This window comes from Sceloporus undulatus, chromosome 7 (genome assembly GCF_019175285.1).
Source record: "Sceloporus undulatus isolate JIND9_A2432 ecotype Alabama chromosome 7, SceUnd_v1.1, whole genome shotgun sequence".
Classification (NCBI taxonomy): domain Eukaryota; kingdom Metazoa; phylum Chordata; class Lepidosauria; order Squamata; family Phrynosomatidae; genus Sceloporus; species Sceloporus undulatus.
Genome location: NC_056528.1, coordinates 46,372,917 through 46,389,887, shown reverse-complemented (window position 1 = coordinate 46,389,887; position 16,971 = coordinate 46,372,917). Strand labels below are relative to the sequence as shown.

Here is a 16,971-nt window from a genome sequence, read left to right as displayed (position 1 = left end):
AACATGTGCTCTAAACACAAATACAGAACACTCTTATGAAACTGGTTCCTGCAACAAATACTAAGTGAACTGCGAGAGCATAGTAAGTCTTGATTCCATTTTCAGTACAAGACTGCCATGCTACAATAATTACCAGTAAACACGCTCTCTTTACAATCAGTTGTTGCGATCTGTTCACATGGTTTCCCATTGTTTTAACCCAGTACATTGCTTAATGATTCGAGACGGTTTAAATGACTCTTAGTGATATTATCGGCACACTTTTCCAGAGATCTTTTGATATATGCTGGGATAAATATTGTAATAAATGAACGGGGTTATTTTTTAAAAAACAGATGTCACCACCATAGTCTTAGAGAAACATTTATTAGAGGGTTGCAGGATTGTGTGAAATATAAAGTCCCTTATAAAACACTGAAATTAGCAACTCACCAGCAATCGCTTTACCGTCTTGTTCCACAGTCGTATGCGCTCAGCCAATACTTTTTGATTGCTTACTAGTGCTACTTTGCTGATAAGAAGTTCTGCTCTAAAGGTTTCGTAAGATAGGCCAGGAGGGAATTTACAGCTACAGAAACATTGACGGTTGGCCAAATCAAGTTGTAATTACATAAGCTCATCATAATTAAGATGCTGAAACTAATTCAGCGTCAAAATACTAACATAAAAGCTTAAGTAGGAACTGTGCTTGGATATACAACTAAATATCACAAAAACAAAAAGAGAGAAAAGTAAGTAGCAAGGTCAGCCGAGGGAAGGTTCCAAATATACATACAAGTTCAATACAGTAATTGCACAAAATGGGGGGGGGGGGGGGGGGAAGCAGTATTAGCTGCTTATGATTACCAAGGTTAAAGTTTACATGCTACACACATAAAGTTCAAATAAACCTTAGAAGTCATGATGAGTGTTGCTTTCTATAGGAGAACCAAGTGCAGAACAATTTTACAAATCTAAGCAAAAATGTGCAAACCAGAGTTTAGTCACTTTTGTCTTAATGTGAGGAGTCAAGGTGGCGATAACACTACTATGCAGGATCTGGGTTCTTGTACTTCTCCTTGTTTAAAAAAAGGTCTGAAACAGACATTCAGGTGAGTAATAGGTATCGGTTTAAGTGCTAGTTTCCATTCACACTAAGAATCTGGAAAATGTAGCAGCACCAGGGAACCTAGGGTGAATTTGGAGTTTGCCCTTTGTTTTTTAATCTAAGCAATTCACAAAAAAGCATAAGGCTTTTGATTATCACTGCACATTTTTAATTCTGAAGTTTTAAGATGTAAAGCTTGGACTTCTTAATGAAGATGCGTGATTGTCACTTTCCACCCTGTACTTTTCATTGCAGGCAGATCTTGGTTTCAACAACAAACATGTTCTCAAAGTGCCGGATTGAATGGCACTTCTCAGCTGAACGTTTTTGGAGGCCTGGATAGAGATAAAGAACAGAACAGGAATTGACTGAGTGGAGCGCCGCAAATGAGAACTTAAGCTGGATTCGTCTCCCCCTGAAAGACTGTATATGACACTGAATTTAGCCACAATATTAACCTGGAATTTCTTCTTCCATTAAAGATTCATTTCTGTAAGAGGTCATAGGGGTCATTAACACAGATGTCTCCATAATCCAAACAAATTCTAATTCAAAACCCTGTGGTGGAATCCAATGACTTTAGGAAAGATTATGTGTTTGTGCAGATATATCATTTTTCAAGGTAATATTATTCATGCAAGTACTTACTATAATACCAAGAGAAGTGTTACTCCTGATAAGGAATTTTTCATGGTTGCCTCTATTTGCAAGATAGAATTGCCTTAATTTACTTCTTCACAAATCCTTCCTGCTGCCTTCTAACTCTTTCCAGAACGAGTTTCTTTCAGGAAAAACAGCAGGGTCATATAAAACTACAAATCCCAGGATTCCACAGGATGGAGCTACAGCACTTAAAGTGGCACAAACTTGATTTATTTCTACAGTGTAGCTGCACCTTAGGCATGTTTTGTTTAGAGGTGTTTTCCCTTTGCTGCCCTCTGCATCAGAAAGACTATTGGAGCTTCACTGGAGGTCAGTGATATCTTAGAAGGTTCCTCTAGAGCAGCGGTTCCAAACCTGTGCTCCAAGGAGCCCTTAGGGACTGTGCACTTCCCAGGTTGGGAACCCCTACTCTACAGACTGAAGGGTTTCCTCTCACAAAAGGGATTTGTTTATTTGACTGATTTTGAGAGGGCTCCAGAATTAAACTGATGCTACGTTGACAGCAACAAACCTAGTGCTTCTCTCCCAAACAAAGGAGATACTTGTATCCATCCATGAGAAGAATGTTCCCCTCCATACAACATGCACCACAGAGGCCATAGGCACCGAGGGACCAACAACACAAGAAATAGTAATCAGAAAAGCAAAACACACACACACAAAAAGCAAAAGAGACCCTTAACAAAACAGAAAGGGAAAGATTCTGGACAGAAACAATGCTCCGACCAAGCAAAAGTCCTATGCATGTTATTGCTGTGGCAACTGAAGCAAAACTAAGTACTAGTCGTCATTGTCGTCCCCCGGCCGCCTTGTGTTTTGTGTAGTATGGAGGAATGGTGTATCACCCACCAAAACTCTTAAGATCTAGAAAGTTCTAAAGTAGAGCACTGTATACATGATATAGACAGACCACAAATAAAAAGGCATTTAATAAAGGATCCCAATGTCCTGGGATGACCCCAAACTCTCTAGATCACAACTTCAGAACCAGATTTCTATTTTCTCTAGATACATAATATTTAGCCTTCAGTAAACCATCAGAGCCGATGTGGTACTGTGGCTTGTGTGTTGGATACAAGGTTGCCGTAAGACAGAAATAGCTTGAAGGCAAACAACAATAAACCATAAGCATGATTCAATCCCATTTCACAGCTTTCTTCTGTGTGAATATGCAGCTGAAGAGAAGTGTGATGATGCTAAACATCTGCCTTCTAGGCAAATATGATAACTGCCCCCCTTTTTTCCCCAAAAGCTAAATTCTGAACCAAATAATCCAAGCCATCTTCCTGCTGTCAAGAAGGTTTCAGCTGAACTATTTGGTAGTGCAATTCAACTGTTGCAGTATTTACAACCTTGAATATTCATTCGCCTTTTGCTTGCCTCAAAACTCTTGTTATGCTTGACCACCAGCAAAAATTTTCATTCTGACTTTCACTGGAGTTTAATCTGATGAAATGGCCTCAAATTACCCCCTATTTTCTGAAATACAAGTTTTGAAGAGAAGCCCACTCCATTATGAAACAATAAAAATAAAAAAGCTAGTTAAACTGCTAAATGCAAAATTCTTTCAACAGCTTAATGGAGGCCCTTTCTTTCCACTTGTTTAAGACAAAAATGAAGTTGAAACTCACCATTTGTCTTATCTCTGCGCTGAAGTCTGAAAGTTTCCTTCCCTACACAGAGTTGGTAAATGAAAATGCCCAGATCAGAAACATTGTCGATCTTTTCTGTCACAACCATTTCTTCACGAACAAGGTAAGTCTGAGGCAAATATGAACCGGTCTGTAAGGGGGAAAAGTAACATAAATGTTATTATTATGAGCCATTTGTAATTCTTTCAACTTGTACAGAGTGTCAAATTTGAAAAGCAGGGTCAGGAAGCAAAGTCTTATGAAAAGATGACACAAAGGCTTATGAGCAACCTGCTCACATAGCTTTTCTCCATGCAGATATGTGTGTGCACATGACTGCATGAAGATATCTGGTTGGGCTGACAAACCTAAGTTTTTTGGGGAGAGTGACAAGATCAGAAACAAAGGATGAGTTAGCCATACTGAACAACATCCAGACTGCCACGCTTGAAAGCTACTACAATGTGTTCTTGCCATTTCATATTACTAGGCCTTATTTTGGAAGAAACAACTAACTATTCAAACCATTTGCAGTTAAGGTTGTTGGGACACAAGAAATGCACAACTAATACCAATAAAGTGTGTTTTAAGTACACACATATAGGTATCTGTTCCAGGATGCAACTGCCCAGTTCCCAATTCAGTCACTCACTGGCTACAGATAAGCTATTCAGACAGTGCCTGGTGTAAACAAGATTATAAGAGTCACAACGGGAGCTTTCTGGGGACACAGTTAATCCGGTCTCCCTGGTTGTTGTTAACAGGTCACTGGGACTGGATTTAGAAGCTCAGACAGTTTAATGAAGGCAGTTAACATTCAACATTCAACATAACCAAAACCTAATGAGGAGGAGGAGGCCACTTTTGTCATCTTAAAACAGTTTCTAAATGTGCTTACTCAGAAGGAAGTCCAGTTTCAGACACCCTCAGCCGACATGTCAAAAACCACAAAGCTGATTATTTACTTCTCTTTGCAGTAGTAAACTGGCAAAATATTTAATCTGTTATGGGGCCTGGTTGTTTAAGTTACTAATTTAAATCAGTTTTAGTCTATTGAAAAGCAGTTTAAGATGCATCAAGACATGCAGTCTTTAGCTGGGATGAGCTACATGCCAGATCTGGAATCTGCCTCATTATTGTTACATACAATTCTTGGTATGATTCTTTTTCTTACTTTTATTATAAACTAGACTTAATTTTATCATAAACAAGACATATTCTTCATATTCAAAAATAACAAGCTCAGTTTTTAGGAAGCCATGTTTTTATTGGGCAGACCTATATTTATAGACTTGCACCCACAATTTATCTTGGAAAATCCTATCTGAACTTTTACTATATACTATAAAATCCAGCACACAGAAAGAAAGTCTTATTTTATAATCCTTAATGAGGCCAGCTTCAGGTAGCTACCTTTATAATAAATAAAGTAAGAATATTAGTGCAACTGACCAGTAACTCTGAAGTTTCTAGAAACATTAGCCAGCTTGTACTCACCACTAATGGGACAAGACTGTATTGCTACAGGGATATTATGTCGTCAAAGAAAAGACTATCTCTTCCCAAGCTAAACCGAGATAAATCAATACACACCGCTAGTTTTGCAAAAAGATCCATCAGATTCCGTGGGGGCATAACAATGGATGTATTCAGAGGGATCACGTAGCAGTTGCCAAGCTGCAGATCAAGGTAGGCTGTAAGGAGCTGTAAAGAGACAAGAAGAAACTCTCAGTAATTTGGTTGAACTAATTTATAACTACGGTTTTTTAAATTCCCTCTAAAGTGCATTGATTTTTAATGTATCTGCCTGATGAAATTTTGTAAGCAACTGGAAGTGAAACAATATTTGAAATGTTGGGTTGTAGCCAGACGTTCCTTTCCTTTAATAGGAAGCCTTCTCCTCCAACAGCATTCCTTCTGTTGTAAATGACTAGTCAGCACAGCTTATCTGTAATAATAATATTTAAGGACTTTATTTCTCAAGGGCTGTGTGCTTCCTATGTCCAGCTATCAGAGCAATTTCATGGTTTGTCGCCTTTTATTTCGGTATCTGCGGATTGGTACACCCAGGAAACAATCAGTGAAGTTGTGGCTAAAATATTATACTTTATTGGAAAAACTGGTTTGTTCTTGTTGCACACCTTCAAGTTGTTTCTGACTTATGGCAGCTCTAAGGCATTTTCGTGGCACTTTTTTTTTCAGATGGAGTTTGCCATTGTTTGCATATAAAGATTTATTTGTAGTAACCGCTTTCAGAAGGCAACTTTTCCTCCCCCATACTAAGTGAAACAAACTAGAAATGGGCAACATTTTGCTATCTGTAGGGAAGGAGAAAGACCCCCCCTCTCTCTTTTGCACTACCTTTTATGAAAATCCATTAAAATAGCAAGTTATCAAAAAGAAGAACACCAGACATGTCACAACTCACCCTGTCAAAGTCATGAACGATAGCTGCAGGATCACTGTCTGAGAATTTTGGAACAGGAACATCAATGATGGCGATGTTATCAGCCTCGCGGATGTCGGCCTCTTCGGCAATGGGCAGGAAGTATGGCTCTCCCGCGTGATCCGGATTGTCCTCTCCCACGTAACACATCTGCCCACGGAACACTTTGTGCTAAAAATAAAAATAAGCAGCTATGAAACATCTTTGGGGATAGATTAACAGGCACGCAGGCGCAACTAACTCACAATTAGCTATGACACCAAAGGATTGTTCATCCATTTACTGCTGAAGTGGGAGGAAAATCTGAAATACTAGAAGTGGCTACAGTGTGTGTGTAAAAGCAGGGAGACACCGCACATTCTCTCTGCAGATAAACCCCACACAAGGTTTAAGCTTTTCCCTTTCATATCTTCAATCATGGAATCCTCCCCAAAGGACACAAAGTAGATTCCTTTAACAAGGCAAAGAGACTGTCACAACTGGAATGTATTTTAGGAATATTATCACTTTTGCAGTGTTGCCTGAATTAAATTAGTAATGTTATGCACACAAGAGCTAATTAAATTCTGGCAAGCAGTGATGATTATTTGTAATATTTCAATTAATTTCTTGGCCCAACACTTTGTTGATTAAACTTTGTCAAGAACATGAAAACTATTACATATCTCAAATCTGCTTATGTATGTGCTGGTGATGAGAATTACACTTGCAAAGTAGTCCAGTGATGGAAAGTGTCTGAAACCATGTTTCAGATTGCTCCTAATGAAAAAATAATTTTGCTTCAATTTGGCTTCATCTAAAACTAGCTATTTAAAATTTGTCTAACTCATGATCCAGCCTTTTCATATGTATGCATATATTATATGTGGCTTTTTAATGTCCTGATGAGTGAAAAGTATTAATAGAAAGCTTTTTTCCCCAGGAACCTATGATTTGATCCCTAACATGACCCTAACATGACCATGGCCAACAAATCATTCCAGGACACCTAAGCAGCAGGTTGGCCTGCTGTCACTGCAAGCAGCAAAGACATCACAAAGAAACATAGGCCTGATACAGACAGGCCAAAATAAAGCTGCTTTGAGTCACTTTGGAGGTATGCTGTTTAAATGATACATGTGTCCTAAGAGTCCAGAAGCTGCACCAAACCCATGATCCAGTCCTAAGGACTGGAGTGCAGCTTTGGTGCAGCTTCCAGACTCTTAGGATGCATGTATCATTCAAACACCAAACCTCCAAAGTGATCTGAAGCAGCTTTATTTTGGCCTATCTGTATAGGGCCATACTCTACCAATCTGGTCATGGAAAGAGGCTGGGAAGGATGCTGCTGGCTGGTCAACTGAGATCCTTCAAAGACCTATCACTCCGGAGACATAGCTCATGTGTGGTCTCTGGACTCTGAGAACCATGAAGAAGAAACTATGTAGATGCCTGCCACTACTGGAGCTGATCATGGGCAAAAGGAGGGATGCAGTGTACTTGCAACCATGGCAAGCAAACACACAAGAGACAAGAAAGAGTTCTCTCTTCTCCAGAAACAAACCCTATGCAGGAAACCTGGACGCATTTGCTTCTAAGTGTCATAGTTCTTCAATGCTTTTGGATGCAGCTTGATATTTATGCCCACATCCCAACTCAATTATATGCTATGCTTCCAACATGTGGACTATTTCACTATGAAATGTTTGCATTTCCTTTGCCAACTTTATTCCAGCAAAAATGAAAAGTAAAGAAGGACAGTCTTTCCATTACCCTTGGCATAAAGTACTTGTAGATGCATGCTCCACCAACCACCACTCCTGCTAAGATGAATGCAAGACCCAAGAGAGTCAGAAGACACCTTCCAGATGAATTTTCATGGCCATGTGTCGCAACTTCTGGATCCTGGGATGGGGGGAGAGGAGAAAGAAAGAGAAAAAGAGAATGTGCTTAACTTCTTTGTCTTAAAACAAGAGAAACAAGATTTTCTTAAATTACTCCTAACCTTGAACTAGGAGGATAACATCACTCCTCAAGGTAAAAGACTAAGTACCAGACAAAGCTCTTGAGACATGTTTTGACATAAGGATATCACAGTAGTAATTTTTAACACAAACAAAAGGTTCTTCACAGTACTTCAAATGCCTTTAAAACACTACAGCTGAACAAGCAGCCCTCACTAACTTTCAGAACTATGCCACAGTTGTCTTCTCTCCAAGCCACTAAAAACATTTCTGGTATTTTAAACATCCTTTAACATAATAAAATATATGAATCATGTACTTTTCAAAGTCATCGTCTTCAGCAGCACATATTATAAGTGACAGGGAACAACGCAATATATTGTGTACCATTTTCTTAAGAGACTCCACAAACCTACCAGCCGTTCCAAGGCTGTTTATTGTAACTGCTCTCCTCCAGAGTTTCTATTAGCAAAATTCAGTTTCTCCTCCACATCATGCAAGGACTGAACCCTACCATCACCATAGGCCAGACTGTTATACTTCACAAAGGAAAGGGATGCTGGCATTTACTGTTTTAATTCACTGTGCTGCTTTCATATTCTAATCTTCCTTCTAACATTTTTCAAAGCGGATTGCACAGACCACTGAAAGTTCATAAGATATGTAGTGTATACTCAGGTTCAAATGAGATGCTTGTTTTTGGACTGCAATTCTACACAGACACCTAGAAAGACCCACTAAGCAACATTTCTGTTGGATTCACTGTTTCTGGTTAATCCAGAAGGCCTTGGAACAGGATCGATTTAAATGAAGCTGATTTAGCAACACAAAACTGGTCCCAAATCACTTGCTTTCTCCTTAATAAGTGTATATTAATGTGAATGAACAATTAGAACATATTGAATTACACTTAGGTCCAAAACACACTGCAGAAATAATCCAGTTTGTGACCGCTTTAACTGCCCTGGTTAACATTAGGGAATTCTGGGAACTGTAGTTTTGAGACATTTAGCTTTCTCTGAGAGCTCTGGTGCCACCATGAACTACAATTCGCAGGATTCCTTAGCACTGAGCCAAGGCAGTTAAAGCGGTCTCAAACTGGAGTATTTCTGCAGTGTGATTTGGACCTTAAACTGAAGTCCTTGAACTTCTTGTGGTTGTGTACTAAGTAGATTTTCCAACCCTTGGTTCTCAGCGTAATGTCCACAATATAGCATGGAACATATTTACTATACCACCAAGAGACTCCTCACTCTCTTTTTTTCCTATAACCAAAAGCCATTTAGCTTAGTATCATCCATAATCTAAAATGTTCAACAGAACATAAACTGTTCAGTTTGACGTAGTAGGTACAACCTTTGCTGTAACACTTGTGTTATTGCTAGGAATCTTAAAATTATGTTACTGAACATAGGCAAGTTAAATTATTTTAATGCTTTTTCATCCACATCAATTTGAGCCCCAGAAGTACCATAAAACTAACCCAACAAGCAAGTGAAGTGACAAATCTCCATTCTCTAGTGAACAGTGAAGTGAGAAATCCCTGTCTATCCACACACAAGTTTGGAAGAGGAACGTTATCACGGGTCGGAGAAAAGGAAGCGTCAGCACCAGAGTCAGAATAAATTCAGTTATGTAAAAATAATCTGGTGCTTTCCAGAACCCAAAATACTCTGCTGAAGCAGCTACGAGTGTCAGCAAATACTAGTTTTTGGCCTCTAAAAGAAAGCTCTATCACAAAACAGCAAAAGGGCTGACAACCAAAGTACATGTATGCAGATAATTATCTAGCAGCCTAGATTGATGCACCGTGAAATCCTGGTGTTTCCTTAATATAACTGTGATTCTTCAATTTCTCCATCAAGTGCCTCTGCATGGACATGTAAAAGCTCAAAAATTTCATTTGGTAGCTTACCCAAGCACCCCGACATCTGATGCATGTAGGAATCCAAGACGCCTTTTACAGCTTTCAATATGCCACTTAGCTGAAAGCAAGCAACTGGAAAAAATCAAGAGCAGGCATCAAGCTGTCAGGCTGCAACCTGCCCCAGCCTCCAAACCTAGGAAGTATGCAGCTACGGATGAGGTAGCTGTGTAAGCAAAAAAGGAGGCCTCTCGCACATTTCGGAAGAATTCCCAGCAATACTGGTTACTTGCTTCTCAGCATTTGAGGCAAAGGCTTATGCACTCTTATGGTGAATAATCAGGACACTTAGACATCATGTATATCAAAAGCTGTGTATAGCTCATTTAAACTGAAGTCTGCTTTAACTACATGTACATTAAAAAAAACCCTTCTCATTTGCTAGTCGAAAGAACATGATAAGATTACAACCCAAGTTTGATGTACTCCAAGGTGTAAACTAAAATGTTTACTTCTATCTACTTTTAGCCTCCTTCTCCTGCAAGGACCTCAAAAAATGGGACTTTCCCCACAAGCTAGAGTAAGGAAGCCAGACACCATAAGCATTCTTATACAGTATATCTATCTCTTAGTAAGCTTTTAAATCCTCTATTCCTAGAAGAATCAGGAAACAGCAAAGGCAACCCCTGTTCTTGTGCAATGTAAGGTTGTTCAAAATGTTAACTACACAGGCATACCTCAGTAAACAAAGCCTTTGATGAAGAAAATCCTTTTTACAATGTCTGTTTTACACTGTTCAGCCATGTCTTTCCTCCTTCTCCTCTGTCTAGTTAGTTTTTTTTAAAACAGCATCAGTTTTGGGAGGATAGTGAGAGAGAACTGGAAAAACACAGGTTGTAGCAGTATGCCTACAGCAAATAAAGCTATGCAGTCTGAGCTGTCCAAGAATGGGATTTTGCTCTAGCTCAGTGCTCCCCACACTGTGCCATTTAAGAGATTTGGGACTTCAGCTCCCAGAATCCTCAACAATGTCAGCCAATTGTCTGGGATTCTGGGAGCTGAAGTCCAAAATCCCTTAAAGAGCACAGTTTGGGGGCCACTGCTCCAGCTAATCCTACTGTAGCAACATATGTCTGCCTACAACAGGCAAGGTAGACAGGAGCTACCTCCAGAATCCCATATTGAATATATGCAAACAGTAGAACAGGAAAAAATGGGGAAAACAGACAGGCCTGCCTAGCCAGCTATCCCTAACCTGGTTTAAAAACAAACAAACATAGTTCTGTAAGTTTGGCCACCAAAATGTAAATCATAAGGATAGCAAAGGCTGCATGCAAAAGGTCTCTAGAAGGCTCCAAAAGTTTTTGTTTACTTATGAAAGTTTTATGTGTTTCATATCACACAAGCATATTGTTACTTTTGTACAAAACATGTTCGAGTGCTCTTCTTGTTTTTGTGGTGAAGAAACATATCCCTATTCTTTACACATTGTCACCTTTCCATGTCAGATACCAAATTTACTCTGTTAACTGACGCATACCTGAATCTCCAAATACTACTTTTACTAGACCACAAATTATGCAAACATTAGCACTGTGCAATTCATAATTCCTTTTTACAATTCAGCAAAATTCGCATTATAATGGCCTGGTCTGAACATGGCAGTAAGTACGTGTTCTCCGGCTTATGACTCTGCCATGTTAGAAGATTTAAAAGCCTGCATTCAGGTTAAAATATTATGCCAAACAAAACATGCATGGGAAGTTTCTGACTTGTTCAAGCAACAAGGGCAAATACTGTGAGTACACATTATCCCGCATCAGATCATGGTTGGAAGATGTGCATAGACCAGTATTAAAAGACACACAGGTCTGCTACCCTGACATATAGCCCAGGCCTGACTGGGAGAAGCTTTCCAAGAGTTCAGCCAGATATCTTTTCCAGCCTTTCTTTAATGGATCATTTTGCTAGAATGCCAGGTACTGTATATACACACACAGAGGACACATCCTTGGGTACTAATCTCTAGCCTTCAACCTTTGAACTATGCATTTGCAACTGGTGAACAGCTAGGCCAAGTCATGACCATTCATTTGCTTGAGAAATTTCAAGAGCGAAGTGCAAAACGCTGAAGAAATCCAGGCCTCCCACAAAGCTGCTGGAAAAAGAAAAACAAGAGTTCGTGGACATCTTGATGCAGCTCAGAATTTTTCGATTTAAAATGAAAGTGGATTAAGGACAAAGGAAACATCTGTAACAACAAACAAAGCAATTTCCTGTTTGATGTTTGACAGGGCTCTGGATGCATCATGCGCCTTCTCCTTTGGCTGCCAGCCAGGAAACTTGGCAAGACTGTCTCATCAAAGACTTGTTGGGCGAGGCCTTTTATTATGCTCTCCTATGGGAAACCTTGGGTGTGTTTGCAGAGTTGGCTCCCATGAAAATGTTTTAGGGCCATGGCTTAAGACATGAACCCATCTGTGATTGTAAAGCTTCGCTGTCTTAAGAGATTTGTCAGTTTGAATCTTAAATTTAGGGATGACCAGTGTCTACCAGAACTAAACCACAGAAACAATCTGCTTAGGGTCCCCCCCATTCCCATGTTCAAGTGTGTCTGGCTTACTCCCAGTGAAGCAAGCATAGGATTGCCACCCAAATCTTACTATGAACACTTAAAAATGCATCCTAGGTTTTATTTGATTCTATAATGTAGTGCCACGACCCTTTCTTTGTGTATATTGTTAGTGATCTAACAAATATGTCACTTATAAAACAACCTTCAGCATCGTGCTTCAGGATTTTTTCTGACCATGCAGCAGTTCATTGTCAATGTTTCTCTCTCTCTCTCTCTAACACACAAACAAGAAAGCCACTCTATACACAACCATGCATGCAGGATAGTAAGATACATTTTCTCTTGGAGTGTTTCTTGGTCCATTGACTATATGTGGAGCAATTAGACTTCAATTGTGGGGTATTAATCTTAAACGGTTGAGTTTATAGTAAAAAGCCCCTCAGCCACAATGTTGCCCTATTTGGTTCAAGCAGAGCTCCACTGCTTGAGATAGCTAACACCTACTGACTATTTTAGTGTCCATCATTATACAAATACACAAATGTGTGTGTGCGCGCGCACACACACACCAAGGTAGCACCTATGTTTTACAAACTTAGCCAGTAACATGCAAAAGGGGATTCCTACATAATCTTACTAGAAGTACCTACATGCATTTCACTGTGTTTGACTGGAAAAAAGGATTACAACTTATTCTCTTCCAATTGCCAACCATAACTTTGCCCTACATGTTTATCTACGAATGAGTAACCATTTCATAAAGCACACTGCACATTCTCAGTGTAGGGAAAGAGGCAGCCGTCATTTGCCCTTGAAGAAGCCAGAGACAGCCAGCAAGTTACAACTTGTATGCGCAGATGAAGCAGCAATGCTTGCTACAAAGCAGATACTTTGAACGGCCTCCAGACCCTCCAAACATGCAGGCCCAGCGAGAAGAATGCTTGACACGGTTTCCAAATGCGTTCAAGCACGAACATGTACACTGTCAACAAAGCAGCTCCTACTTCTGGTAAAACTGAAATGAATCAGCTTTTGTTGAGGGCCCACGCAGGAAACAGCGCAGGAAACCAATCAAACCTCATTGTCCTCCCCACCTCCTTTCTATATCAGGCTCAGCCCTGGAGCAAAAACAACTTTGCACATATACAGACCGCTCTTAAGGGTTCAAGCAAAGTACAGGATTTCCATGGAGGATCTGAGATACCAGACACAAAACATCTGACCCTCCACAGAGGATTTGTCAAACCAAGCAGACCTCTTTTCTACAACCAGCAAGTATGGACCCAAAAGTAGGTCAGACCCTGACATCAACATGAGCTGCAGCGGTGGCAAGACACCGTTTTCTTTGAAGACATGGGTAGTAAGGTGCAAAATAAGACAAGGCTTCTTAAATGGTTGGTTTATATAACAGCAAGCCCACACAAGCCCACCTGATTGCATGAGTGTGACCTACTTGTGGGTGCCAAAAACAAATGGCCTGCTCCAAGTGCACCTACTTTGCAAGACTCTTTCTCAGTTGCAGAGGAGACTATTTACATGCAAAATATCTGCTCTACTGTTAAAAACAGCATGCTTCCTTTTAACTGCAGTGGTTGTATGTTCCTCCCTTTACAAAAAGCCCACCACCAGACAAGAACCAAGGATGCAAGCAAATTCCCTCGCTCTGTAGCTTGGTTATAGAAGACACCTCCAAGTGGAAAAGGTCCCAGGTTCAATATGACACAGCAGGGTTGGGCAAGAATCTAGGAGGCACTGCCCTTTGGTTCTGTTCTGTCATAGGTAACTTTATTTGTTCATGTTGAAACCAAAACCATGCCTATACATGTTTTAAGTCTCTGTCTTCCATCTCCAACTACAGGGGTTTCAATCTCACATTGTGAGCTAGTCCACTGGTATGGCGGGTCAAGGAATAGTAGCGCCACTCCATCACCAATGTATGGTTTGTTTGCTTGTTCTTTCCTAGTGTGTGCACACTTTATCCATTTACAACTGGAGATGAACCTTAGGACCCATGCCAGTCAAAAACAGCCAACTCACCACTGAGCAATGGGAAGACAGAGCATCCCCCCACTCTCCATTAAAATGCATGTGGCATTTTTCATCATTACTTCTCCCCATAAGATTTTGGCAGCTTAACCACAGATCAGGGGGGCCTTAGAAACCTGGCATATATTCCACACTCTTTTGTTAAAGCTCCATATAGCCAACTTTCATCCACTAGTATTTACATGGAGGGTCAAAAGAGACAGTAGTCCCACCGCATCACCAATATGAGGCCCCCTTCCCAGGTGTGCACAACTGGAGGCGAAACGTTGAACCCACGCCTGGCAAAAGCAGCCAATTCACCACTGAGCCAAGCAAAAGGGGTGCAAAACCCTTTCCCCTCCCATGATTAAAATACATGTAGCATTATTATTTCTACTATAACATTTTGTCATCTTGGGGACTTTCTGCCCCCCTTTTGCTTGGCCTCCATGTAAGCCAGCTTTTGTCCCAGTTCCTGATTCTATTATGAAAGAGGAACCTTGAAATGCCAGGCATTGCGAAAGGGATGTGGTTAACTTTACTGTTGCCCTCCTTTCTCACGGATTTGAACTCCACCGTCTTGAATGTTTCCTGAGGGGTGACCTCCGTTATTTTCAATGAGGTGCACCCCCGCCCCATTCAAGCGTAAGGGGCTTGGATATAGGTGAGTCTCCATTTTTGCAGAGAGAGATTTGGAACGGATCCCCTGTGAAAGCGGAGGGCCGAGTGAATTTGTTCTTGTGTGCCTTTAAGTCATTTTTGACTTATGATGAACTCAAAATGAATGTATTATGGAATATCCCTGGCAGGTTTCTTCAGAAGGGGTTGCCATTAACCTTGTTGTTGTTGCTGTTAACTGCCCTTGAGCCAACCCCAACTCATGGCAACCGTGGATGAGAAAGCTCCAAGCCCTTGTATCCTCCTCCTCCACTGAAGCCCCAGATTCAGGCCTGCATCCTCCTCAATTTCATCTATCCATCTGGCGTGTGGTCTTCCTCTTCTTCCTCTCTTTCTGCTACCTTCTCCCTTTCCTAGCATTATTGCCTTTTCCATGGAGTCATGTTGGCCGATGTACAACAGCCTCAATTTGACCATCTTGGCTTCCAGGGAGATTCCAGGCTTGATCTGTTCAAGGACCCACTGGTTTGTCTTTATGGCTGTCAACCGTATCCTCAGCGCTCTTCTCCGGCAATGCATCTCAGATGAGCCGATTTTCTACCTGTTGGCTTTCTTCAATGTCCAGCTCTCACTTCCATACATGGCGATCAGGAATGCAGCGGTCTGGAAATATGCTCAACCGTACAGCCTTGCGTTGTTGTTTGCCTTCAAGTCGTTTCCCGCGCATGGCGACCCTGGGGCCAACCAATCACAGGGTTTCCGTGTCAAATGTCTTCAGGGTTGGTCTGCCATTGCCTCCCTCTGAGGTTGAGAGAGTGTGACTCCGTCAAGGTCTCCTAATGGGTTTTCATGGCCAAACTGGGATTCGAACCCTGCTCTCCGGAGTAACAGTCCAACACTTAAACCACTAAACCAAAACCTTATAGCTCCCTACAAAAAAAAATTATATACCCTCAACAAAAAGCCACCAATTCCCCAAAGAAAAAACCCTCAAACCCCCTACAAAGATTTCTTATTCCCCCCCAAGAAACCCTTATTCCCCCCCACAGAAAACCCCTTGAACCCCAAACAAAAACACCCTTATAACCCCTACCCAAGAAACCCTGCTTAGTCTTGTAGTTTCTATTTCATGACTTTTAGGTTGTGTGCCTTTGGGAGGCTATAGGTTATGCTAAATAAGGAATACAACATCTATGTCTAATTGATTTAGCACCTTGCTGGAAATTACTATTAGAACTGTTATATTTATTATTTAGCATATATATAATAAATTAATAATAATTGCTAAATAACAAATACAACATATATATATATATAATCCATTGAGCCCCCTTTTTCTTTCTCTCTTTCCCCCAAATGTGGGTCTCAGAGACTCTTCCGAGGCTGAACCGGGACAGAAGCGGGGCCCGAAGAGCCCAAGGGGGCCCTGGGCGCCATTTTGTGCCCCTCTCCTGTCTCCTTCTCGGAGGAGGAAGGAAGAAGAGACCATTCCTATCGAGGGGGGGCTGCCCTTGTTTCCTCCCCCCTTTTTTATCCCTGTTTTCCTCTGCCACAAAATGGCGGCCAATGGCGCAGGAGAGAGAGAGAGAGAGAGGGAGACCCCTGCTCCGCCTTCCTCCTCCTCCGCCTTCTCCGCCTCCCCTCTCACCTTCTCGGCCACCAGCGCCTCCGCCGCCTCCTTCTTGGTCTCGTCCTTGTGGGCGAAGGGCGACTGGAAGGCGATCTTGACCATGGTGACAGAGGGGACTCTTCCTCCTCTACGCTTCTGATCCTCGCCGCTGCCTCCGCCGACTGTTGCTGCGCAGCGTCCTCCTCCTCCTCCTCCTCCTCCTCCTCGCGCTGCTCGGGGAAGGGGCGGGGCCTAAGAGAGGGGAGGAGTCATCTTCTGGTCCTTTTCAATCCCTTTTCCCCCCTCCCCCCTCGTCGAGAGAACTGCGCAGGCGCAGAGCCAACACTCTCGCCGTCTCCCTTTCACTCTTCCCCCTCCCTCGTAGATGTGCGCAGGCGCAGATTCAACAGCGACGCCATCTTCTTTCCTTTCCGTTCCCCGCCCCTTCCCTCGTACATTTGCGCAGGCGCAGACTCAACAGTCTTTCCCCCTCCGTGGTATATTTGCGCA

At 41.6% G+C, this 16,971-nt stretch overlaps 1 protein-coding gene across 1 annotated transcript; it reads right to left on the bottom strand.

The window, feature by feature from the left end:
* Window positions 1–349: 349 nt before the first annotated feature.
* ITM2A (integral membrane protein 2A) lies at window positions 350–16,686 on the bottom strand. The gene is made up of 6 exons (XM_042478538.1): window positions 16,501–16,686; window positions 7,580–7,711; window positions 5,810–5,998; window positions 4,975–5,085; window positions 3,382–3,532; window positions 350–1,422 (listed from the first exon to the last, which is right to left on the bottom strand). The coding sequence occupies exons 1-6, from the start codon at window positions 16,582–16,584 to the stop codon at window positions 1,334–1,336; spliced, it is 756 nt and encodes a 251-aa protein (XP_042334472.1). The 5' UTR covers window positions 16,585–16,686; the 3' UTR covers window positions 350–1,333.
* Between the last annotated feature and the right edge of the window lie 285 nt (window positions 16,687–16,971).

Excerpts from the sequence above, each read along its gene's own strand:
- ITM2A (XM_042478538.1), bottom strand. The coding sequence starts at position 16,584 with ATGGTCAAGATCGCCTTCCAGTCGCCCTTCGCCCACAAGGACGAGACC. Across the intron at positions 3,533-4,974 it reads ATCTTTTTGCAAAACTAGCG|ACCGGTTCATATTTGCCTCA; the intron begins GTGTGTATTGAT and ends TCCCCCTTACAG. Across the intron at positions 1,423-3,381 it reads GCGCAGAGATAAGACAAATG|GCCTCCAAAAACGTTCAGCT; the intron begins GTGAGTTTCAAC and ends ATCTCTATCCAG.